This window comes from Symphalangus syndactylus, chromosome 9 (genome assembly GCF_028878055.3).
Source record: "Symphalangus syndactylus isolate Jambi chromosome 9, NHGRI_mSymSyn1-v2.1_pri, whole genome shotgun sequence".
In the NCBI taxonomy this organism is placed as follows: domain Eukaryota; kingdom Metazoa; phylum Chordata; class Mammalia; order Primates; family Hylobatidae; genus Symphalangus; species Symphalangus syndactylus.
This window is the reverse complement of record NC_072431.2, coordinates 85,790,683-85,814,173: the sequence shown is the minus strand read 5'-3', so window position 1 is coordinate 85,814,173 and position 23,491 is coordinate 85,790,683. Positions and strand designations below refer to the sequence as shown.

The window sequence follows — 23,491 nt, the reverse complement described above, 5'->3', positions numbered from 1 at the left end:
AGGAGGTGAGAGAGATGCCTGCCCTGGGGGCACCTGGGATGCTTGGCGAGGCCACTTCCAGCATCCTCCACAAACCTGCCTGCAACTCCCCCATACATGCAGCCTCTTCCGAGACAGAGGAATGGTCAGGGTTCCCTGGTGCCTGTCTCCCCCTTCATTCGGGTCTCTTCTTCAGGGCCAGCTCCCCAGAGAATCCGTCCCTCATACCTCATCACTCCCTCCCCATTCTCCGGCCCTGCTTTAGTTTTCTTCCTAACAGTCTTTCTGACAGACACACTGTTACCTGTTAACTCATTTCCTTCTGTTTGTCCCCTCTAACATGCTTGCTGTATGGACGGAGGGGCCTTATTCTCCTGGTTCCTGGGACAGACCAGTGTTCACAGACCCCAGACCAGGGACTGTTGTACAGCAGGCCTGCCATATTTGTTCAATGAACGAATGATTCCTAAAAGAAATAGAGCACAGAGTTCAGAGGCGGCCTTCAGGGAAGAAATTTCAACAATGTCAAAAATTAATTGTGGAGTATCCATTGATGGATGAATGGATAACTTAAATGTGGAATATACATACAATGGAATATTATTCAGCCATAAGAAAGAAGGGGCTGGGCGCGGTGGCTCACGCCTGTAATCCCAACACTTTGGGAGGCCCAGGCGGGCGGATCACAAGGTCAGGAGATCGAGTCCATCTTGGCCAACATGATGAACCCCCGACTCTACTAAAACACACACACACACAAAATTAGCCGGGCGTGGTGGCGTGCCTTTGTAGTCCCAGCTACTCAGGAGGCTGAGGCAGGGGAATAGCTTGAACCTGGGAGGCGGAGATTGCAGTGAGCCGAGATTGCACCACTGCACTCCAGCCTGGCGACAGAGTGAGACTCTGTCAAAAAAAAGAAGGGAAGGGAAGGGAAAGGAAAGGAAGGGGAGGGGAAGGGAGAGGAGGGAAGGGAAGGGAAGGGAAGAAAGGAAGGAAGGAAGGAAGGAAGGAAGGAAGGAAGGAAGGAAGAGAAAGAAAGAAAGGAAGGAAAGAAAGATTCTGACACATGCCACAACACGGATGGAAGTGAGGACACTGTGCTAACTAAAGTAAGACTGTCACAAAAAGACATATAATGTATGATTCCACTTATACGCGGTCCTTAGAGTAGTCTAATTTAGAGACAAAGTAGAATAGTGAATGCCAAAGGCTAGGAGGAGGAAAGAATGGGGAGCTAGTGTTTACTGGGTATGGAGTTTCCATTTGAGAAGATGAAAAACTCCTGGAGACCGATGGTGGTTGCACAAGAATGTGAATGTACTTGGTGCCACAGAACTACACTTGGAAACAGTTAAGATGGTAAGTTTTACGTTACGTGTATTTTACCACAATTAAGAAAAATTAATTATGGGTAGTTGAGAGAATGTGGTCTTCCTCAACTTACGGTAGGAAAAGTCAAGAATAACTTAAAGGCTGATAATAGCATTTCAAAGGTCGAAACTGATCACAGAGGCTATTCCATCAGGCTAGACAAGCTCAATAGTGACTTTTTCCAGGAGGAGAACCACTGAGAAGAGAGAACTGAGCAGTGAGGAAAGAGAACTTGTTAAGTTTGGTTTTCTGCTTTAACGAGGGGGCTTCCGGAGTCCTTTAATAAGATCCCCTCCCAAAAGTGGCACCCTGGATCTCTCCGTCTCCCAGTCGCGTCCCCGCCCGCCGGGCCAGAGCAATGGACTCCCAGGAGGCAGGGGTAGCGCGGGCAGGGGAAGGGCAAGGACTCACTCTTCCTTTCCTCCTCCGCCGGGGACCGCCCCGAGCCCTGGCCCCGCCCCGGCTCTCTGGCTCCGCCTCCTCCTCCCGATCCCGCCCCGGCACCTTGGCCCCGCCTTCCACTCAGCCCCGCCCCGGCGTCCTGGCCCCGCCTCCGCCGCCCGGCCCCGCCCCGCTTTCGGCGGACTGCGAGCAGGAAGCGCGCGGTGGCTCTGCCGACGCCGCGTTTGGAAAGGTGTGGAGGGGGCTGGGGGCGCAGGTCGCGATCAGGCTGCGTCTCCTGCCCGCGCAGCCACCTGCGGCCCTGGCCCCACCCTACCGCTTTGGGCCGCTCGGGCTTGCGGCCGCCCCCGCCCCGAGCGCCGGCTCGGGGCTCTGCTGCTCTGGCCTGGGAGGCGGGGCCGGCTGCGCGGCGTCATGCATATGCATGAGCGGCGCGGCGGCGGCTCCATTGTGCCCTCGGAGCGGGCGGCGGCGCGATGGCGCGGGTGGCGGCGGCCCCGGGGCGGCGGGCGGCGCGGAGGGCGGGCTGAGCGCATGGAGCGGCGCGGGCCGGGGGCCGCCACGGCGAGGGGCCGGGCCAGGCCGGGCGGAGGTGAGCGGGGCCCTGGGGGTGGCCCCTGGCAACGCCGCCCGCGGGCAGGTGCGGGCCGGCGGGGGCGGGCAGGTGCGGCAGGTGCGGGCCGGCAGGTGCGGGCGGGCAGGTGTAGCCGGTCGCCCGGGGCGCCCCAGTTCCGCTGCGGCGCCACGGTAGGGTTCGCAGCTGGGCTGGGGCTGGAGGCTCTGCCGCCCACCTGCCGGCACCTGCCACGCGTGCGTCGTGGTCTTGGGCAGGCTCGGCCCAGTGGGCGTCAGGGTCGTCCAGCCCTCCCCTGAGTCTTTGTTGGAGGCTGGCCGAGGGGTGTAAGCGGCGCTCGGGGTTCTCCTGAGCGATGAAGGCTGGCCGGGCCTTCGCTCCAACCTGATCGTTCCTAGCTCTGGGGCCAGGCAGTCTCACCTACATGGTACGCCCCTCCGCTCCCACTTACGTGCCCACCAGCAGGGCGATGTGGGGGCCCGCTGAGGCCGTCACCTGCTCGCGGAGGAGCTGTTGCGCTCTTGGGCTGAACGACGCTGAGCCGCCAGCCCCCAGCTGCCAGTTTTGATGGGGACACCCCTTTCCAAACTGGACATACTGAAGCTCAGGCGTGAGGATGCCCTGCTCCCCTGAGGTGCCTTGTCTTCCCTAGTGCCAGGTGTCCTTCACCGCGGCACCCCCACGCGGTGCCTTGTTTACCCCTCCACCTACCCTGTCTCTCCTCCCATTCCCTGGACCCTCTGCCCTGCAGTGTTCTGCAGCTCCTTCTCCCTAGGGTACCCTCTTTCCAGTATTACAGAACATCCATGGTGGTGTCTTTAATTTGTGTCATCGCAGGTTTCACAGGGACACACACAGAACATGTGACTTGGTCTGAGACCGTGGTGATTACGGATAGGATGGACACAGACTCACCACCAAGTTCTGGCAAGCTAGAACCAGAGGGCATCCCTTGATGCTTAGTGTGGAAACAGGAGAAGTGAAGGAATCTTAACTTCCAGGGGTACTGACCTCTAGCCCTTGTCATGCCCAGGGGATAGTTACAAGCTGGAAGTGTACATGAAGAGAACAAGCAGGTGACAGTTGCCAGTGTAGATTTCTGAAGGACAGGCCTAAGATGTTTGGGGAGCATCCTGATTATTGGGATTGAGCTCCCAAGGGCTGATGACATGAAGGTGGTCATGTGTCCTCAGTCCTAGGATGCCACCAGATATCCATCTTACACATTGTAAACTGATGCCAGGTTAAGGTCATCCCTTCAGCTGTTCACTGAAATGTCTCATGCCTGGGCCATTGCTTATTCCTTGACTTTTTGATAAACTCTGCACCCTGACTTAGCCCCACGCTTAGACAGTTTAGTACTGTGGCCTTACAGGTAGAGGGGGCAGGACTTTCAGCTACCTGTACATGTGAGCACCCCACCTTTTGCTACCAAGGACCCCGCTCCTGCCCCATTCCAGAGCCATCATTTCTTCAAGACCCTTTGACTCCATTGTCACCTGGGTTGGATCCTGACCCTGCAATCTCGGAGACAGTGAGTCCTGATTTGTGACCTATTGAGAAGGGTTGCCTGTCACAGGGCCCACTTGCTGGTCCTGCTCCTAGCTGACTAGGCAGGCAGAGAGGTGGCATGGAACAAGGCTCAGGAGGTCAACCGGGAGACTTGGGGGTGCAGCTACTCTGGGACATTTGGGGAAGAGAGGTCTGGGTAGTGAGTTCTGTAACTCTGTCTAGAGGAAGATGTGATCTGACCCCCCAGAAAGCCTTGTGGCCCTCTCGACTGACCTTGTCCATCTCTCAATGGGGTCCTAGCTTCCAGCTGGAGTTAGTTTACAAGGAAAGCGCCAGGCACTAAGACCCTTGGTGGGCATGGGCCTTGCATGATCTGGGATCCAGATTCCAGGCTCTAGGCTTGTTCCCAGCCCAAACTCAAAGCCAGGAGATGGGAAGAGGATCTGCACACACACAACGCAGAACACTTCCCTATGATCAGGGGCACAGGGTCAAGGATACCAGACCTGGAGACTAGAAGTCTTGTCAGAGAAACTGTCCTCAGAGAGGAGACCAGAGGCATGAGTTCGGGTCGGCAGGAAATCCCCCTGTGCAGTGAAGAGTAAGCTCAGAGGGAACTGGAAATCTTTGTGGTCTCTGTCCACAGCAGAGAAGCATCGGGGGTGGAATTCCCCAGGCTTATGTGCCATAGGAGCCTGCTGTGGGCTCCTCCCCTCCCTGTACCTGCCCTGTGCCCCTTCTCCCCAGCTCACTGCATTTCCTAGATCTGAGGCTCTCAAACTACAGTTCCTGGACCAGCAGCAGCAGTAGCTGCAAACTTGTTAGAAATTCTGGGCTTAGGCCCCAGCCCATCCTACTGACTTCAGGTGGGGCTGGGCAGCCTGTCATCACCAGCTGCCAGCTGGTTTTGATGTGCTGCAGTTGGGGAGCTGCTGCCCTAGGTGACCTAAAATGAGGCAGTGCTGCACAGAGTGCTGCCTGCACTTTGAGGCCTTTGACTGGGGCGGGGGAGGGGTCACATCTGCTTGCCTGCCAGATTCCCTCCCTGTTCTTCTTGGGACAGCAAAGTGGCCAGCCAACCCAACCAGCTTTCTAGTGGGTAAGGATTGTCACAGCAGTCCTGCGGAGACAGAAGGCTGGTGGTAGCAGCTGTATTGTAATTAAACTTTTTATTTTGAAATTATTGGCTGGACACGGTGGTGCTCACCTCTAATCCCAGCACTTTGGGAGGCTGAGATGGGCGGATCACTGGAGGTCAAGAGTTCAAGACCAGCCTGGCCAACATGGCAAAACCTCATCTCCACTAAAAATACAAAAATTAGCCAGGCATGGTGGTGCACACCTGTAGTCCAGTTACTCGGGAGGCTGAGGTAGGAGAATCGCTTGAACCTGGGAGACGGAGGTTGCAGTGAGCCGAGATCATGCCACTGCACTCCAGCCTGGGTGACAGAGCAAGATTCTATCTCAAAAAAAAAAAAAAAACAAATTAAAGATTCATGTGCATTATAAGAAATGACACAGAGAGATTTATGACCAGTTTCCCCCAATGGTAACATCTTGGAAAACCTTAGTGCAACATTGCACCAGGACACTACGTTGATACAGTAAAGAGGTTACAGCCTGTTGCCCTTTTTTTTTTTTTTTTTTTTTTTTTTTCTGAGATGGAGTTTCACTCTTGCTGCCCAGGCTGGAGTGCAATGGTGCGATCGGCTCACTGCAACCTCCACATCCCGGGTTCAAGTGATTCTCCTGCCTCAGCCTCCTGAGAAGTAGCTGGGATTACAGGTGCCCTCCACTATGCCTGGTTAGTTTTTGCCCAGCTAATTCTTATGTTTTTAGTAGAGATGGGGTTTCACCATGTTGGCCAGGCTGGTTTCGAACTCCTGACCTCAAATGATCCACCCACCTCAGCCTCCCAAAGTGCTGGGATTACAGGCATGAGCCACCCTGCCCAGCCTGTTGCCTTCTTATATTCACGCCCACCTTCCTCCTGCCAAAATTTTAGAAATGGAGAAGAGATTAGTACCTTTCTGCTTTACCCCCACATTTAACCCCTGGCAATCACCAATCTGTTCTCCATTTCCCTAATTTTGGTGTGTCAAGAATGCTAAATAAAGGAATCATACACCGTGTAGCCTCTTGGGATTGGCTTTTTCCACTGAGCATTAATTCTCTGGAGATTCATCCAGGTTGTTGCATATATCAGTAGTTCATTCCTTTATATTGCATCCAGGCTATGGATGTACCACCGTTGATTTAACTATTCATCCATTGAAGGACACCTGGGCTGTTTCCATTCCATGGCTATTACAAATAAAGCAGTTATAAACATTTGTGTACAGGTTTTTATGTGAACATAAGTTTTCATTTCTCTGAGATAAATGCGTACAAGTGCAGTTGCTGGGTCATAGTAGGGTAGCTGCTTGCTTAGTTCCATATGATACGGCCAGACTATTTTCCAGAGTGGCTGTACATTTTACATTCCCACTAGTAATGTGTGAGAGATCCAGTTTCTCCTTGCCAGCATTTAGTGATGTCACTATTTTTTATTTTAGCCATTCTGATGGATGTATAGTGGTATCTCACTGTGGTTTTAATTTGCATTTCCCCACTGACTAGTGATGCTGAGCATCTTTTCTTATGCTTATTGGCCATCTGTATATTCTCTTTGGCAAAGGTCTCTGTTTTTTGCTTATTTTCTAATTGGAGTTTTTTATTTTAATTTTTTTTTTTTTTCAGTTTTGAGAATTCTTTTTTTTGTTTGTTTTGTTTTTTAAATCATGGTTCACTCTGTCATCCAGGCTGGAGTACAGTGGCATGATCATGTCTCACTCCAGCTTCTACCTTCTGGGGTCAAGTGATCCCCCCACTGCAGCCTCCTGGAAAGCTGGGACCACAGGTGCATGCCACCATACCCAGCTAATTTTTAAATTTCTTGAGGAGACGGGGGTCTCACTCTGTTGCCCAGACTGGTCTTGAACTCCTGGGCTCAAGCAGTCCTCCTGCCTCGGCCTCCCAAAGTGCTGGGATTATAAGTGTGAGCCACTGTGCCTGGCCGAGAATTCTTTATATGTTCTAGATACTAGTCCTTTGTTGGATACGCAGCTTGCAAATATTTCTCCTGGCCTGTAACTTATCTTTTCATCCTCTTAGCAGGGTCTTTCACGAAGGAAAAATTTTAATTTTGATGAAGTCCAGTTTATCAGTTTTTTTCTTTTATGGATCATGCCTTTGGTATCAAGTCTAAGAGCTCTTTGGCCTAGATCGCAAAGATTTTCTCCTATGTTTTTTCCCGAATATTTTATAGATTTATGTTTTACAGTTAAATCTATAAACCATTTTGAGTTCCTTTCTGTATAAGGTGTGAAGTTTAGGTGTTATTTGTTGTTTTGATGCCCAGTTGCTCCATTGTCCTAGCACCATTGGTTGGAAAGGCTGTCCTTCCTCCGTTGAATTGCTCTTGCCCTTTGTCAGACATCGTTTGGGCCTATCTGTGCAAATCAATTTCAGATTCTCTGGTCTTGGCTGTTGGCCCATGGTTCTGTTCCCCTGTTGGTACCACACAGTTTTGATTATCATGTCTATATTGTAAGTCCTCAAATCTCTGTATGGCTGCTCAAGGCCCCACCCAGCAGCCCTGGGGAGGAGTTTCTGGCTGTTGGCAGGTTCCTCTGTCCCCCAACATCACTATTCCTGAGTCAGGCTATGGGACTGGGATTGCCACCCCTACCTTGCCTGGCTGGGCCATCTCAGCTCCCAGGCCTGTCCTTGCCCAGAGTCCAGGTGCCTGGAGCCTTCTGGAGCCATCAGCCCCTGGTTTTCCTCACCCCTGCTTCCTGGGCAGGACTTGGTCTGGGGGAGCAAGGGGAGGAGCCTATGGGCCGGGAATCAAGTCTTGCCTCCCCTGAGGGTGTGAGGAAGTCCAGAACACTGCCCTCTCCCTCTTCCCTAATTGGTACCCCCCAGTCCCCGTGCTCGGTGATGGGAAGATCCAGTGAAAGGCCACATGCTTAGATTCCCCAGGCAGAGCTCAGCTCTACTTCTCACCTGCTCTGGGGCCCTGGGCACACAGCTTACCCTCAGAATCTCCAGGTCTGTATTTTCAGGGGTGAGGCTGTTCCTACCTCCATTGGTGAGGTCCTCGGTCAGCACAAGAAATGGCAGCCTAGGTGAATGCAGGGCCACCCTCTCCTGGGGCAGGGAGAGGCCATGTGAGTGCTGCGATGGGCAGGATGGCACCAGTGGTCAGCACACCTCAGGTGGCATGTCTGTGTGTGTGGCAGCCTTGTAGGCCCTAAAAGGGAGTAGTATCCAAGGCGAGCATGCCTGGGGACTCCTGAGAAACAGCTGAAACGGCCTCTCACACACCCACTGCTTGGCCTGTGCTGCAGCCAGTATTCCTCTGTGGATAGCCCAGGCAGGCAGAGGTGGACATGGCAGATGGTCCTGGGAGTGTCAGGACCCAGGGTAGTGCCAGTGAGGGCCCTTCAGGGACAGTCCAGGGGCAGGGCCCCAGGGGATGTCTGGGCCTGCTTTGGTTAAGGGGCTTGCTTGTGGCAGTGTTGGAAGGCGTGGCACTCGGAAGCAGCCTGAAGGTGTGGTCACTTCCGTGGCTTGTTTACTAAATGGGGAGAGCAAACTTAGCGTGGCACGTAGAAGTCCCATGGTGTCAGCACTGTGGTCCTGCAAGCGTCCTCCTGCTGCATCCTCCCTGACACACCCCCTCTTCTGCTCTGTCCTGAGCACCAGGTCCCTGGTATCCACTCAGCCCCATCTTGCAGAGTCGCTTCAGTGTCCCCCTAGCCCCTTGCTTAGAAACACTGGCCAAGTCGCAGTCCCTGCCAGGTCTGTGGGTGCCCACCCTCCATCTATTGTGCTGTGTGTCCCTGCCCTCTCCTGGGGGTGTCATGGATGGGCCAGTGGGTCTGCCTGCCTGGCCCCTATGACCATATCAGCCTCAGGCAGCCCCCACTTGGTGGAGTCTGGGTCAGGTCGGAGGTCCCCTGGCCTGGAGCCCTTCTACTACCCTAAAGAGGGCCTTCTTGTTGGGAGGGGCTGCTAGCCAGGGCCCAGGTTACTGGCCTCACACCCCATTTCAGGAGGTATCCTGCATGTCCCTCCCCAAGGCCAGGATGGAAAGTTGTTGGTTGACCACTGCACTCCTGTGATCACTGCACCCCTGCACTCTCCTTGGCTTTCTCAGCCCCTGGCCTCCAGAACCGCCTACGCCCCTACCTGGGCTACTCAGGGTAGGCAAGACCTTGAGCAGGGAGTCCCCTCACCTCCACTGGCCCTCTGTCCTTCACCCCAGGGCCTTCTGTGGGGTTACTGGCTACTGGCTCCTCTCTAAACCCCAGTTTCCACGGGGTAGCTAGGATTGTCCCTGGCTTTATATGGCTAGCCAGGCCTCAGTGTGGGCTGGAGAGTGGGGAAAGTATTTGGAATCGGGAAGTCCATCTCTAGGGTTGATCCAGGGACTCTGGGTGGCAGGGCCTGGGTCAGAAAGGGTTCATGCTGGCCTCCCTGCTGGATTTGTGGGGGCAGAGCCTCTCCAGAGTGGGTAGGGTGGGTCAGTACTAGGCCCCTCCACTGTCTTGCCTGCCATCAGAGCCCAGGGGTCCCTCACTGAGAAAGAGGTGGGGCCTGCTGGCACCGGGGTCCCTCTACCCTGCTGAAAGGGTCTCCTGGCTGCATCTCAGCTAACATCCCTTCCTTCCTGTCGGGCAGCCAGAGCAACTGAGTTCCAGATAAAAACTGTCAGACCCGGCCTGTAGGCTGCTCCATTGCCAATGAACTCCATGAACCCCATGAAACCTGCCCTGCCCCCCGCGCCACACGGGTGAGTGTGGGCGCCTCTGCCCGCCCCTCAGGCCCTGGGGTTGGGGGTGGCATTTCTGGAAGATCCTGGACTCTTGGACACCAATGGCTTCCTGACCCAAGTCTCAGCAGCCTCTTTCCCTGCAGTGATGGTTCATTCGCATATGAGTCTGTGCCTTGGCAACAAAGCGCCACTCAGCCGGCTGGATCGCTGTCCGTGGTCACTACTGTGTGGGGAGTTGGCAACGCGACACAGAGCCAGGTAAGCACCCACTGGTGCCCCACCCCCAAGCAGACAGAGCCTCTCAGCACTTAGCAGTGCTTAGTGCCTCCTCAGAGCTCTGAGAGACGAAGAGGCTGAGAGGTGAGGACAGGCTGAGGCATGACATGAGGATGGGGCCTCCTGAGTCCCCTAAGTCTTTGGACACTGGTTCTCTTTCCACACCTGCTGTGGGATTTTCTTCTCCTGTCTTCACCTAGCCTTCATAAAATGCCCCAACCTACCTGTGGACAGCTGCTTTCCCTGCTTCCCGTGCTATACCCTGTCCCCGCCACCTCTCCCCCAACCCGCTTGCCAGGCCTGTTGGTTTCTAGCACTTTGGAGCTGCTGCATGAAGCACGTTGTTTGGCTGGTTCCCTTTGGTGATTCCTGCTTCCTCATAGGTTTTGGGGAACCCCATGGGCCCTGCAGGGAGTCCCTCTGGCAGCTCCATGATGCCTGGTGTGGCAGGGGGCAGCTCCGCCTTGACCTCCCCACAGTGCCTGGGACAGCAGGCGTTTGCTGAAGGCGGCGCCAACAAGGGCTACGTGCAGCAAAGCGTGTACAGCCGCGGGGGCTACCCTGGGGCCCCCAGCTTCACCACCGGGTAAGCAAGTCCCCTCACCTGGCAGGTATGCTAGGAGCCATAATCTGGCAGGCACTTCAGAACTGTGGCGCTGATCAGCTGGACGTTGCCTCTCTGCTTCCTGACAGCTGTAGTGGAGGGTCTAGAAAGAATGGGCTCCCCCTGGGTGCTGCATGCCTCTGGGGTGAGCACGGTCCTGGCCCTCATGAGCCCACGCAGACAGCGTGGCAATCCTGTGTCTCCTGCAGGTATGCAGGCGGCCCGGGGGGCCTCGGCCTCCCCTCACATGCTGCAAGACCCTCCACTGACTTCACGCAAGCGGCAGCTGCTGCGGCTGTGGCTGCTGCAGCAGCCACTGCCACCGCCACAGCCACAGCCACAGTGGCTGCTCTCCAGGAGAAGCAGAGCCAGGAGCTGAGCCAGTATGGAGCGGTGAGCCCCCCTCAGCAGCTCCTCCCACATGGCAGCCAGCCTGAGGGCCTGGGAGGAGATACTCAGCCAGACAGTGGGCTCCAGGGACAAGCATGGAATATGCCAGGGCTCACGAAGCCAGTAAAAGAGAGATGTGTGGGAAGGAGTGAGGGTCTGAGGGGAGAGGTTTCTGGGGTGTCCTGAAAGGGTATGGTGCCCACATGGGTGGGTGGGTGGTATGCCTATCTTTTGGAGCCCTTTGTGGGTGGGACCTGGACCATTCTTTTTTCTCTTCCTAGATGGGGGCCGGACAGTCTTTTAACAGCCAGTTTCTGCAGCATGGAGGTCCCCGGGGGCCTAGTGTCCCCACTGGCATGAACCCTACTGGCATAGGAGGGGTGATGGGCCCCTCTGGCCTCTCCCCCATGGCTATGAACCCCACCCGGGCAGCAGGAATGACACCCTTGTATGCAGGGCAGCGTCTGCCCCAACATGGGTATCCTGGGCCTCCCCAGGCCCAGCCACTGCCCCGACAGGGGGTCAAGAGAACCTACTCTGAGGTGAGTGTCCAGGTCACCTAGTTTGGGGCCTTGGGTACCAACTCCCTCACCCAGGCACTCTTTAGAGCTGTGGTAAAGAGCAGGCTTCTGGCCGGGCATGGTGGCTCACGCCTGTAGTCCCTGCACTTTGGGAAACCAAGGAGGGTGAATCCCTTGAGCTCAGTGGTTTGAGACCAGCCTGGGCAACATGGCGAAACCCTGTCTCTACAAAAATTAGCCTGGTGTGGTGGCATGTGCCTGTAGTCACAGCTACTTGGGAGGCAGAGGTGGGAGGATCACCTGAACCCAGAAAGTTGAGGGTGCAGTGAGCTGTGATCGCTCCCCTGCACTTCAGGCTGGGCAACAGGAGTGAGACCCTGTTTCAAAAAAGAAAAAAGCAAAAGCTGGGTGCGGTGGCTCACGCCTGTAATCCCAACACTTTGGGAGGCTGAGGCAGGTGAATCACTTGAGGTCAGGAGTTCAAGACCAGCCTGGCCAATGTGGTGAAACCCCATCTCTACTAACAGTACAAAACCCCATCTCTACTAACAATACAAAAAATTAGGCCGGGTGCAGTGGCTCACACCTGTGATCCCAGCACTTTGGGAGGCCAAGGTGGGTGGATCACGAGGTCAGGAGTTCAAGACCAGCCTGGCCAGCATGGTGAAACCCCATCTCTAATAAAAATACAAAAAGCATTAGCCGGGTGTGGTGGCGGCCACCTGCAGTCCCAGCTACTCAGGAGGCTGAGGCAGGAGAATTGCTTGAACCCAGCAGGCAGAGGTTGCAGTGAGCTGAGATCACGCCACTGCACTCCAGCCTGGGTGACAGAGTGAGACTCCATCTCAAAAAAAAAAAAAAAATTAGCCGGGCGTGGTGGTGTGCACCTGTAATATCAGCTACTTGGGAGGCTGAGGCAGGAGAATTGCTCAAACCCAGGAGGTGGAGGCTGCAGTGAGCCAAGATTGCACCACTGCACTTCAGCCTGGGTGGCAGAGTGAGACTGTCTCAAATTAAAAAAAAAAAAACAGGCTTCTGCATGTGAGAACTGCCTGTGCCTGACAGTGTCACAGCAGAATCTTCAAGGGGACCAGGAAATCTCCATTCCCCCAACCGTGCCACACATGAGACTCCGCTTTCCTTCTGGAACCAGCTCCCCTGATGCCTTTTTTCTCCCCTCGGGCATTTTGCCTCTTGTTCAGGTGTATCCAGGGCAGCAGTATCTGCAAGGAGGCCAGTACGCACCCAGCACCGCCCAGTTTGCGCCCAGCCCTGGGCAGCCCCCTGCCCCCTCCCCTTCCTACCCTGGGCACAGGTTGCCCCTGCAGCAGGGCATGACCCAGTCCCTGTCCGTGCCCGGCCCCACGGGACTGCACTACAAGGTAGGGCAGGCTCCTCTAGGCCCTGTGCCGGGCTCCATGCTGAGTGCTGTGGGACAGGGGACCTTGGGGCAGTCCTGTCCTCGAGAGCGACAGGGTGGCTAAAGGGGCCAGCAGGATGTGTAGGTCCATGTGTGCTCATGGACCACAGCTCTACAGGAGATGGGGAGTGGGGGGTGGGGGCATTCTGACCAGTGCAGGAGCAGCTCCTGGGGTTTGGGATCCAGTTCGAAAGGACCCTCTACAAGATTCATATATCTCGGGTATCCCGTGCAGGGAGCAGCAGGCAGGCACCCAAGACATTTGAATGTTCTGTATGGAAAAGTGTCTTCATTCCTTCTGCTTGCTGCAGAGAAATCCAGTGAGAGGACAGGCCCTCGCTGCTGGCCATGCACCCTTTCTGGGTGCATGGGCAGAGCACACCTCCCTGGGAGCCTGGGTGCGCCAGGTGGTGCAGCTTGGAGGAGAGGAGGAGGGCTTAGCGTGCCTTTGTCTTTTCAGCCCCTCCAACCTGTTTGCTCATTTTCCTCTGTGGCTATGATTGCTTTAAGTAGTGTTACTTGTAGATTATTTGGAAAATACAAGAGAGTGTAAAGAAGATCGTGTATGGTGGGCTTCTAGGGTCAGGTCCAGGGGGCCCGGCAGGGGTCAGGCTGGAGCCCCAGGTGCATGCAGTTTTCTCTCCCGCAGCCCACAGAGCAGTTCAACGGGCAGGGCGCCAGCTTCAACGGGGGCAGCGTCAGCTACAGCCAACCTGGCCTGAGTGGGGTAGGGGGCCTGGCCGGGAGGATGGGCCGGGAGGCTCACGGGGTGGGCATATGGAGAGAGGGTGACAGGGCAGGCACCCCTGGGGCTGCCTCCTGTCCATCTCTGTTATCATGGTTCCCAGTGGGTGCTCCGTGAACAGACTCCACTCCCATCCACCCTGGCAATCTGCCTTGACTGTTTGTGCTCAACCCTACAGCCTACCCGTTCCATCCCGGGCTATCCCAGTTCCCCACTGCCAGGGAACCCCACGCCACCCATGACCCCAAGCAGCAGCGTCCCTTACATGTCACCAAGCCAAGAGGTCAAGTCTCCCTTCTTGCCTGATCTCAAGCCCAACCTCAACTCCTTGCACTCATCGCCCTCTGGTAAGTCTGTCCACTCTTGGGACAATGGGGTGACAAGGCCAGGGTGGGCATGGGGGAATCACAGGACTCCAGAGAGTCCTGTAGGAGCTTGGGGGACAGCGGGTGGCTGCCATATCCCTAAGAAAAGGGCTGGGTGTGGTGGCTCACACTTGTAATCCCAGCACCTTGGGAGGCTGAGCACAAGAGTTCAAGGTTACCGTGAGTATGATCTTGCCACTGCACTTCAACCTGGGTGACAAAGCAAGACCCTGTCTTAAAAAAAAAAAAAAGGCCAAGGATTCCATCTTCTTAAAGACAAGTCGCTTAGTGCCAAGCCTTCACCTTTTTGTTCTGTTTGTGGCTTTCTTTGCAAAGGAGGCTGTGGCTCTTCTCTCTAGAAAAATACCCCTGTGCGCAAAATGTTGTATATAATTTCAGGGGATTTATGAACCCCGGAAGCCCATTCCAGGGAGCCCACAGCAGCAGAAGTTGGGATCGTAGAACTCTAAACGGAGCTGTAGGGCAATTGCAGGAGGCCCTCACACACCTTGGCCTCCCAGTCTCTCTGAAAGCACTGGAAACACTTTTTGTCTGGGTTGGGGACATGTTCCCCTATTATGGTTTAGGGGACACTGGGCTGGGCTGCTGAGGCAGGAGGCAAGACAGAACATCACGACCGAATGCCCAGGCCTCAGGAGAGATGCTGTCCGTGGCCCCAGCCCCAGGGCACCACTCAGGCCTGCCAAGCAGTGCCTGACAGGAGGGGCTCCCTTCGCCAAGGTCCCTGTGGGGAAGGTGGCTGGGGAGCCGCTGCCCTCCTTGAGTGGCACAAGACGCTCTGGCTGGGGCAACCCAGCTCACAGCCAGTGGCCTCTGCTCCCAGGAAGCGGGCCTTGTGACGAGTTGCGGCTGACCTTCCCTGTGCGCGATGGGGTGGTCCTGGAGCCCTTCCGCCTGCAGCACAACCTGGCTGTAAGCAACCACGTCTTCCAGCTGCGAGACTCAGTCTACAAGACCCTGATGCTGAGGTGAGCTCCGCCTGGCCCCCACCTGACCCCCACGAGGCTCTGTTCCTCCTCCCACACTCTCAGGGCCCCTTTTCTGGGTGTCCACCCATCTTCCTGAGCAGGCCTGACCTGGAGCTGCAGTTCAAGTGCTACCACCATGAGGACCGGCAGATGAATACCAACTGGCCAGCCTCGGTGCAGGTCAGCGTCAATGCCACGCCGCTCACCATCGAGCGTGGCGACAACAAGACCTCGCACAAGCCACTCTACCTGAAGCACGTGTGCCAGCCAGGCCGCAACACCATCCAGATCACCGTCACCGCCTGCTGCTGCGTGCGTGTCCTGCGCCGAGGGGGCGGTGCCGTGGGGTGGGGCGGGGTGTGGGCGGGGCCTGGCCCAGCGGCGCAGTGGGAACGGAGCCAGGACATGGGCATGGGCGGACCTGGCTGCAGCACCATCAGATCATGCCGCCGCCTGCTGTTTTGCTGCCCGCCGCCTGCTGTAGCATGTGTGCCCCCTTGGGGGTGGAGAGCAGGACGTGGGTATTATTTCAGAAAAATGCATTGCTTCTCTTTGTTACTGCTTTATATTTCCATTTTAATCTGTCATCCTTGCCCTTTAGGAAAGCGATCCAGTAATACACCCTAGCTGTTTTCCAGTTAGAATAAATTGACTAGATTTGATGCTCACATTAATTATGTAAGAGAAACCAGGATATGCAGAGAGCTCATGGAGCTCGGAGTCCCTGGCTGATCAAGCATTACCAGTTCTAGCAAGCATCAGGGTCACCCTTGGGCCAGAGGAGAAAGACATGGCTTATGAGTGCACTAGTCAGCCTGGGCGTGAGGGCCTTGGGGACGCGTTGGCCACACACCACATTCTCTGGGATGTGGCAGATGTCAACACAGACCCAGCATCTGTGACTGTGGATGTTCGAGCAGGGGGAACATTCAAGGGGACTTGAGATGATTCTCTTCGTGGAGAGGTGGTGACTGGGCAATGGTTAGACCGGCAGGATGCCCAGCACAGCTGTAGAGATGGGTACAAGTGTGGGCAGGCTGCTGAGGCCAGGAAAGGCAGCTGGATGGGGCCAAGCCACTGAGGAGTTTTGCTGGCTGACCCCCCACCCCCAGCTCACCCTGCCCTCAGCCTTGTCCCTCCCCCACCTGGCAGCCCCTGACACACACCCGCCCCCAGCACACCCTTTACCTGGCCAGGGTGGCCCCTGGCCCAAGTCCCCCCGATGACATCCTCCCATTGTATTGCAGTCCCACCTCTTCGTGCTGCAGCTAGTACACCGCCCGTCCGTCCGCTCGGTGCTGCAGGGCCTCCTCAAAAAACGCCTCCTGCCTGCTGAGCACTGCATCACCAAGAGTGAGTGGCCCCTGCCCCTCAGCTGCCAGGCAGCCATCCCCATTCTGTGTGGCCCATGCCCAATCCCAACCATCCTCCTTGTGGGCACCTCCTCATGTCACACCAGGTCATCTCCTTGGACAGGTAGCTCTGCAGTAGGGGCAGTGGTTAGCTCCAGGTGGCCCCTCAGAGCTGTCAGTGGGTCAGTGACTGGGTCCCTGCCTCGTTGGCATCCCCATTCACACCTCCCCATCTTGGGGACCCTTTACTCAAGTCCTTTACCTTGTTGATGTCAGTAAAGCGGAATTTCAGCAGCGGCACCATCCCTGGCACCCCTGGGCCCAACGGAGAGGACGGAGTGGAGCAGACAGCTATCAAGGTGTCCCTGAAGTGCCCCATCACCTTCCGCAGGATCCAGCTCCCCGCCCGAGGTCATGACTGTCGCCACATACAGGTAGGTGGTTACTGCAGAGCCTTGCCGGAATTTGCTGCTGCTAAAATATCTTGAGTTGATACATCAGTGTCATTCTCTGGACAGATGTGAACTCCGAGTGCCTTGGCTGTCAGGCTGACAGGACAGGCCTCTCACGCCAAGGAGGCAGGTGGGCCTGGCTCCCCCAAGACTAGGCTATTTTTTCTTCCAAATATAATTATCATTTTACTGACTTTTTTACGCCTGCTTCATTCACGGGTTCAAGTTTTGAAAGGCATAAGATTGCAGGGTCCAGTATTCCTGCCCTACCCCTGAGGGTGACCATCATTAGCATCTGTCTTTGCAGAAATACTCTGGATATGGACAAGTAGACGCACAGCCCGCTGTCTCTGTGGTTACATAGTGGTCCCTATTGCACAAATTGCTCTGTGCTGTCATTTTTCTTCTTTTAACACCATGTTCTGAGGCTGGGCGCGGTGGCTCATGCCTGTAATCCTAGCACTTTGGGAGACCGAGGTGGGTGGATCGAGGTAAGGAGTTTGAGACCAGCCTGGCCAGCATGGTGAAACCCTGTCTCTACTAAAAATACAACAATTAGCTGGGGCATGGTGGAGTGTGCCTGTAATCCCAGCTACTCAGGAGGCTGAGGTAGGAGAATCGCTTGAACCTGGGAGGCGGAGGTTGCAATGAGCTGAGATCGAGCCACTGCATTCCAGCCTGGGTGATAGAGCGAGACTCTGTCTCGAAACAAAACAAAAACACCATGTTCTGGAAGTGGGTCCCAGTCAGCACAGCTGCCCAATTCTTGCTTTGGCCACATGGCATTCCAATCCCAGTGAGAGCTGTTTGGGCTGTTCCCAACCTTGATCCATTAGAATGATGTTGCAGTGAAAACCTGGTACATGCAGTATCTCAGTTATGCATGAAAATGGATTGCAGAGTGACCAGGTTTTCCTTGTCCTACCCACAATGAGAAACTGACTTTCTCCCCATCTCTCTACAGTGCTTTGACCTGGAGTCGTACCTGCAGCTCAACTGTGAGCGGGGGACTTGGAGGTGTCCTGTGTGCAAGTGAGTCTCAGATGCAGCATGTGATGGGGGAGGGGCTGGTGCTTTTAGAAGCTTTCATGGGTGAAACCTCCAACAGCATCATCAAAGACACGAGCCTGGTGGGAGAAGTCACCGCATGGACTGGGATTGTGCAGCTCAGCACAGAGAGCTCTTATAGGGTGGCCTTATGCAGGGTCATCTCATGCAGTCACCTTGTGCGGAGTCACTTCACACAGGGTCACCACATGCACAGGATCACCTCATATTTTCACCTCACACAAGGGTCAGTCACACAGGGTCACCTTGTACTGTCACCTCACGTAGGGTCAGCTCACACAGAGTTACCTTGTTCAGTTGCCTCACACAGGATTGCCTCATGCAGGGTCACAGCTGACAGGGCTGAGAAATGACAGGGCCTGTGCCCAGGACAAGGTTGTGCAAGGTCTCTGAGCTGTGTCCCTTTTTTTCCCCACAGCAAGACAGCTTTGCTGGAGGGCCTGGAGGTGGACCAGTACATGCTGGGCATCCTGATTTACATTCAGAAGTAAGCATCCTCTTCCTGTGATCCCTACATCTGTGGCCACTGGATGGCAGCCCCAGGACGTGTCAGGGGATGTCCCTTGCCAAGTGTAGCCTTCCAGCCTCTTTCCGGCATGGAGCAGGCTGGATTCCAGGCCAGAGACAGCATGTGTGTCCTACCTGAGTGTTGGTGCTGGGCCCAGCGTCCTGCTCGATGTGGAAGGTGCTGGGTGGAAGCAAGCATTTGAGTGGGGGAACCTGCCTGGAAACTTAGCCCAGGGCTGGGAGGGGCAGTGGGTGCCGGGCCAGCAGCAGGCCAGGAGGTAACCATTCCCCACCTGTCCCTGCCCAGCTCTGACTATGAGGAGATCACCATCGACCCCACATGCAGCTGGAAGCCAGTGCCCGTGAAGCCTGACATGCACATCAAGGAGGAGCCGGACGGGCCGGCACTGAAGCGCTGCCGCACCGTGAGCCCCGCCCACGTGCTCATGCCCAGCGTGATGGAGATGATCGCCGCCCTGGGCCCCGGCGCTGCCCCCTTTGCCCCCCTGCAGCCCCCCTCAGTCCCTGCCCCCAGCGACTACCCTGGCCAGGGTAAGTACAGCAGGCTAGCCTTGAACCTCAGATGACCCTGGGCATATGGCTCCTCTCCCCAGATCAGTCTCCTCACCTGCAAGAATGTGGCTATGCAGGTCACACACCTAGGTTATCAGTGTTTCCACACAAAACATGCCGCGGGGCACCTCCAGCCCCTCCCATCTCAGGGACGTGGCGGTGAAGGCACAGTCTCGGCTATGGTCCCAGAAAACAGACAGTGGGGCCTCCACCCTTCCTTTCCCCTGTTTGGATTAAGGGGCTCCTGGCTGCAACACTTCACAGGACTGGCCCCATCTGGGGCCCTCCTCTGGGACCCACCTCACACGTGTGGTGCGTTTGTTTGTGGCTGCTCCCATTCCTATAACCTCCGAGACCTTCACTCCTAGGAATGTCCCAAGGCCAATTCCCTTGGCAGCAATGAGAAGAAATGCCCTTTTCCAAATAGCGACTTCTGCAAAACCCGCTGTTGTTTGTGGGTGAGCACTGCAAGTCCCACCCATGCCACAGCCAGCCTCCCTCCTGGCCCCTCTGCCAGCGGTGGCTTTCCCCAGCCCTCACCCAGGCCCCGACTCTCCTCTCACAGGTTCCAGCTTCCTGGGGCCTGGAACTTTCCCAGAGTCCTTCCCACCCGCGACGCCCAGCACCCCAACCCTTGCTGAGTTCACCCCGGGGCCACCCCCCATCTCCTACCAGTCTGACATTCCCAGCAGCCTCCTGACTCCAGAGAAGTCTACCGCCTGCCTCCCAGGCCAGGTCAGTGCCATGCCGAGAGGCCAAGGGGGCCTGTCTCCCCAGGGGAGCCCCTGAGCTGTTTTAACAAGTTCTTCTCTCTGTTTTCAGATGGCACCAGCAGGTCACCTGGACCCCACTCACAATCCTGGGACACCAGGACTACACACCTCCAACCTTGGGGCCCCTCCAGGTCCCCAGCTGCACCATTCAAACCCTCCCCCAGCATCCCGGCAGTCCTTGGGCCAAGCGAGCTTAGGACCCACAGGCGAACTGGCCTTCAGTCCTGCCACAGGCGTGATGGGGCCCCCCAGCATATCTGGAGCTGGGGAGGCCCCGGAACCAGCTCTGGACGTGAGTACCAGGCCCCATGCTGGGGAGTGCGTGGGAGCCAGGGCTAGAGGTGGTGTGTCTGTTCCGGGTGCTTTCTGGAAGGGAAGACAGTGACCCCTCAAGAGAGCCGGTCAGATAAGGTCAGTTAAATGCAGCTTTTGTTCATGAGTTAGATACCTGGAGTAGCTGCGGGTGGGATGCGATGTACCACATTTGTGTTCATGAGGGGCCTGGATGCCATATGGGTGGACGCAGAGTCCTCAGAGGAGACTGCACTGGAAGCTGACAGCATGGTCCTTGGAGTCAAATTTCATCTGTCAATTTGCTCAGTAGCCCTGGGTCTTGACTCACAGGTGGAATGGGAGTGCAAACTCAGTACATGAAAGACAGAACTGACTGTCCCTGGACCATAATAGAAACTCATTGAAGTTCAACATGAAAAAAGTTAGGAAGAACAGCTCCAAGCAGAAAATCCTAGGGGCGTGGAATTCCACCACCAGCATTCACGTTGGGGCATCACAGTGGGGATCCCCACGCAGGCTGATGCACAGAGAGGGTGTGGAGTGGCTGCACTCCCTCACATCCTGTTTCCTGGTGGTATTGAACAGCATGTTGCGAGCTGTTCTGGCCCCAGAGCAACCTTGCAGGGAGGTCCCAGGGGGTGGCGTGTGCCTCTTTGAGCACATGCAGGCCTATGGTGGGGCCCTGCACCCAGCCTTTGTGTGAGGAGGGGCTGCTCAGCATCCCCACTGCGCCTGGAGACAGGGCCAGGATGTGGTGACAGGATGGTCACTCAGGTGTGGCCAGTCAGCGACCAAAGCTGCTAACAGTTCACTTTGTCCTCAGCTGCTCCCAGAACTGACCAACCCTGATGAGCTACTGTCCTACTTGGGCCCACCCGACCTCCCTACAAACAACAATGATGACCTGCTCTCTCTGTTTGAGAACAACTGATCCTGTGTTTACCCCAAGCCCGGCGGGGACATGCTCACAGATGTCACCACAGCCCTGCCCTTATGCCCAGCCCCATGGGACACCCGGTGGTCTTTCCCAAACCTCCCCCAAAACACACCTGGAGCCACAGCCTTCTGCCACCAGCCCTGCCCCTGAATTGGAAGCAGCCCTGTGCTCCATTGGAGGGGCTCCCAGGCCGGCAGCCCTCGCCACCTCCCTCTACCAAGCCTGCTGCTGCAGAACGGTTTTTGCTGAGGTGCCCCTGCCCAGCCCTGTCCAGCCTTGTCCACACACACATCTCACACCCCTGGTCTCACAGCCTCACACCTTGTCCTTCCACCCCTGCCTGCCCCCACCCAGCCTGCTTCTTGTCCAGCATTGATCCTTCTGTTTCAACAACTCCTCCACTGGGCAGAGCTGGGCATCTGGCAGGGCTGGCTCTGTCACCTGGGCCTTTGGCTCCAGTGGCCCCTGTGCCCAGCAGTCCAGCTCTTGGAACCTCGCTGAATGGCAGTCTCTTGGGGGCCTGGAGCTCTGGCAGCCCAGCCGTGTGTGGTGTCAGGTTCCTCTCCCCACTCCAGCTTCAAGCAGAGGCCTCGGGGTGGGGGAGCTACAAAGCACAACAATGTACATAGTGTAGAAACACTAACAGCTGGGAGAGGGGAGCCAGCTGTCCAGCCAGCATGTTCCTGTTGTACAGCCCGGTCTCCCTGTGCTCTCTGCTCCTTCCCATGTGCAGACAGATCAGGGAGGAACCTCCAGTGGGTGGGGGACAGTGAGCTTCGGCCCGGCCGAGGTGGGTGGGTGGGCTCTCAGATTCAGCTCTGTGTAAAGATTCTCTAGCGGGCTGCGCTCCCAAGTTCCCCTTCTCTGTGAAAGTGAAGAATTAGTACAGCTGTGTTTTTTAAAGCCACCTCTCTGTCTCCACCCCATGGCCCCACACCCAGGTGGGGGAGGAGGAAGCCACTGCATCTGTTGGCTCAGGGCCCCAGCCTGTGCGAGCAGGGCGCCTGGGCTGTTGTGTCTCCTGTCTGTGCCGATCTCTATTAAAGGACTCCCTCTTGGTGGGCCTGGCCGAGTCCCTCCTTCGTGCTTCCAGGGACTATTTTCTCCCCTGTAAGCCAGCGACCTGCCTAAAGCTTGGGCGTCTGTGCCTGCAAAACTTGTGCAGGACCTAGGGGCCAGGTCGACCTTCAAGTGGCTTTGGGGGCCCCAGGTTGAGCTCTGGATGTTTCAAGCCAAGGCTCAGCTATTCCCGCCCCATAGTAAATTTCCTTTTCCCTGGAATTTTCCAAGTTGGCTTCAGCTGAAGAGCTGTTTTGTGAAGCGTCCCAGGCTTGCCCAGGAGAGACATTTGCCACTATGTCACCTTACCTGGGCTTTCCCTGGGGCACTGAGACAGTTGTTTGGCCGCCCCAGCCCAGCCAGGGGCTCATCCTTCTCAGCTCTTGGCCCTGGGAGGCCTCTGCTTGTCCCTTCCCAGAGATTGCAGGGGTGTGTCCTGCCTACCATCTGCCTGCCCAGCTTGGTGGGGGTCCGGGTCACCCTTTCCTCCAGTCCTGGGCCCCATCCTTGAGGGCCTTCCCAGCCAGCCAGCAGGAGAGGCAAGAACTGGGGGAACAGAAACCTAGGGGAGGAGGGGAGCGCTGGGCATCCTCAGGCTGGCGGCCAAGGCCTGCCCCTTGAGGCACTGGAGGAGGGCATCTGTCTGTGGGAGCCCAGAGGCTGCAGGGAGGAGAAGGAGGGAGGTATCTGGTGTGAGCGTTGCCCCTGCGACATTTGGGACCACAAAGGTGGGCTTCCTTATTCCCTGGCAAAGCCTCCGTTTCCAGCTCTTCTGCCCTCTCTGGATGAGGGAACAGAAGTGGAGGAAACAAAAGAAGCAGCAGCACACACACTCCTGTCACTGGGTGCAGAGACAGCCTGGCAAAGTCCCACTCAGCCATGGCCTGATCCTGGCCCCGGGCCCTCCTTTCTTGGGTGTCAAATGACTGTGTCCTTTACATCTGATGCACCACCTGCCCTGCCTGTTGCAAACGTGATGCTCCTGGATGGAGTGGAGAAGCCAGGAGACTGGGACAAGCAAAAGGCTGCAAACAACCCAGAAGCCCATCCTCAGAAGGCTGGAGAAATGATTGAGGAATGCATGGGCACCGTGGCCCGTGGGATGAAAAAGCAAGACAGTTCATACAGTATGATGCCATTTTTATAAAGCTCAAAACCAAATATGTATGGAATTCATACCCAGATGCTAAAGTCATCAAGGAGGGCAGGGAGTCATCACAACACAGTGCTCACCCGTGGGGAGGGGACGGAGCCGTGCTTAGGGAAGAGCAGAGATGCTGGAGGTTCTGAACCTCAGGGTCAGTGGTAGCTTCGTGGGTTTCACTTTATTGTACTTCGTTTCATACATTTTCTTGTGAATGTGCCAAGTATTACATAACCAAAAGGCTGACCAGACCTAACAATGCTCCACCCGATAGCAGCAGAACACACATTTCTAAGTGCACAGGGAACATTCTCCAGGACAGACCACACGTTAGTGCACAAAGCAAGTCTCAATAAATTAGAG

At 56.1% G+C, this 23,491-nt stretch overlaps 1 protein-coding gene across 14 annotated transcripts; it reads left to right on the top strand.

The window, feature by feature from the left end:
• Positions 1–1,888: 1,888 nt before the first annotated feature.
• Positions 1,889–21,989, top strand: ZMIZ2 (zinc finger MIZ-type containing 2). 14 transcript variants are annotated; one of them, XM_063608947.1, is made up of 20 exons: positions 1,909–1,984; positions 8,938–9,087; positions 9,566–9,677; positions 9,803–9,917; positions 10,319–10,521; positions 10,749–10,932; positions 11,211–11,471; positions 12,653–12,832; positions 13,520–13,597; positions 13,794–13,962; positions 14,825–14,969; positions 15,071–15,281; positions 16,217–16,322; positions 16,598–16,755; positions 17,738–17,805; positions 18,260–18,328; positions 18,656–18,900; positions 19,487–19,656; positions 19,744–19,986; positions 20,812–21,989. In XM_063608947.1, the coding sequence occupies exons 3-20, from the start codon at positions 9,628–9,630 to the stop codon at positions 20,917–20,919; spliced, it is 2,763 nt and encodes a 920-aa protein (XP_063465017.1). In that variant the 5' UTR covers positions 1,909–1,984; positions 8,938–9,087; positions 9,566–9,627; the 3' UTR covers positions 20,920–21,989. The 14 variants fall into 14 exon arrangements, 13 of the variants coding, with proteins under 13 accessions (XP_055149192.1, XP_063465020.1, XP_063465023.1 ...); XM_063608945.1 differs by having other exon boundaries at positions 1,913–1,984; positions 8,965–9,087; XM_063608946.1 differs by lacking the exon at positions 1,909–1,984 and adding an exon at positions 2,203–2,344 and having other exon boundaries at positions 8,965–9,087.
• The last annotated feature ends 1,502 nt before the right edge of the window (positions 21,990–23,491 follow it).

Coding starts and splice junctions, on each gene's coding strand:
- ZMIZ2 (XM_055293217.2), top strand. CDS start 9,628: ATGAACTCCATGAACCCCATGAAACCTGCCCTGCCCCCCGCGCCACAC. Junction 13,963..14,824: donor CTTGCACTCATCGCCCTCTG/GTAAGTCTGTCC, acceptor CTCTGCTCCCAG/GAAGCGGGCCTTGTGACGAG. Junction 19,987..20,811: donor CCCCGGAACCAGCTCTGGAC/GTGAGTACCAGG, acceptor CTTTGTCCTCAG/CTGCTCCCAGAACTGACCAA.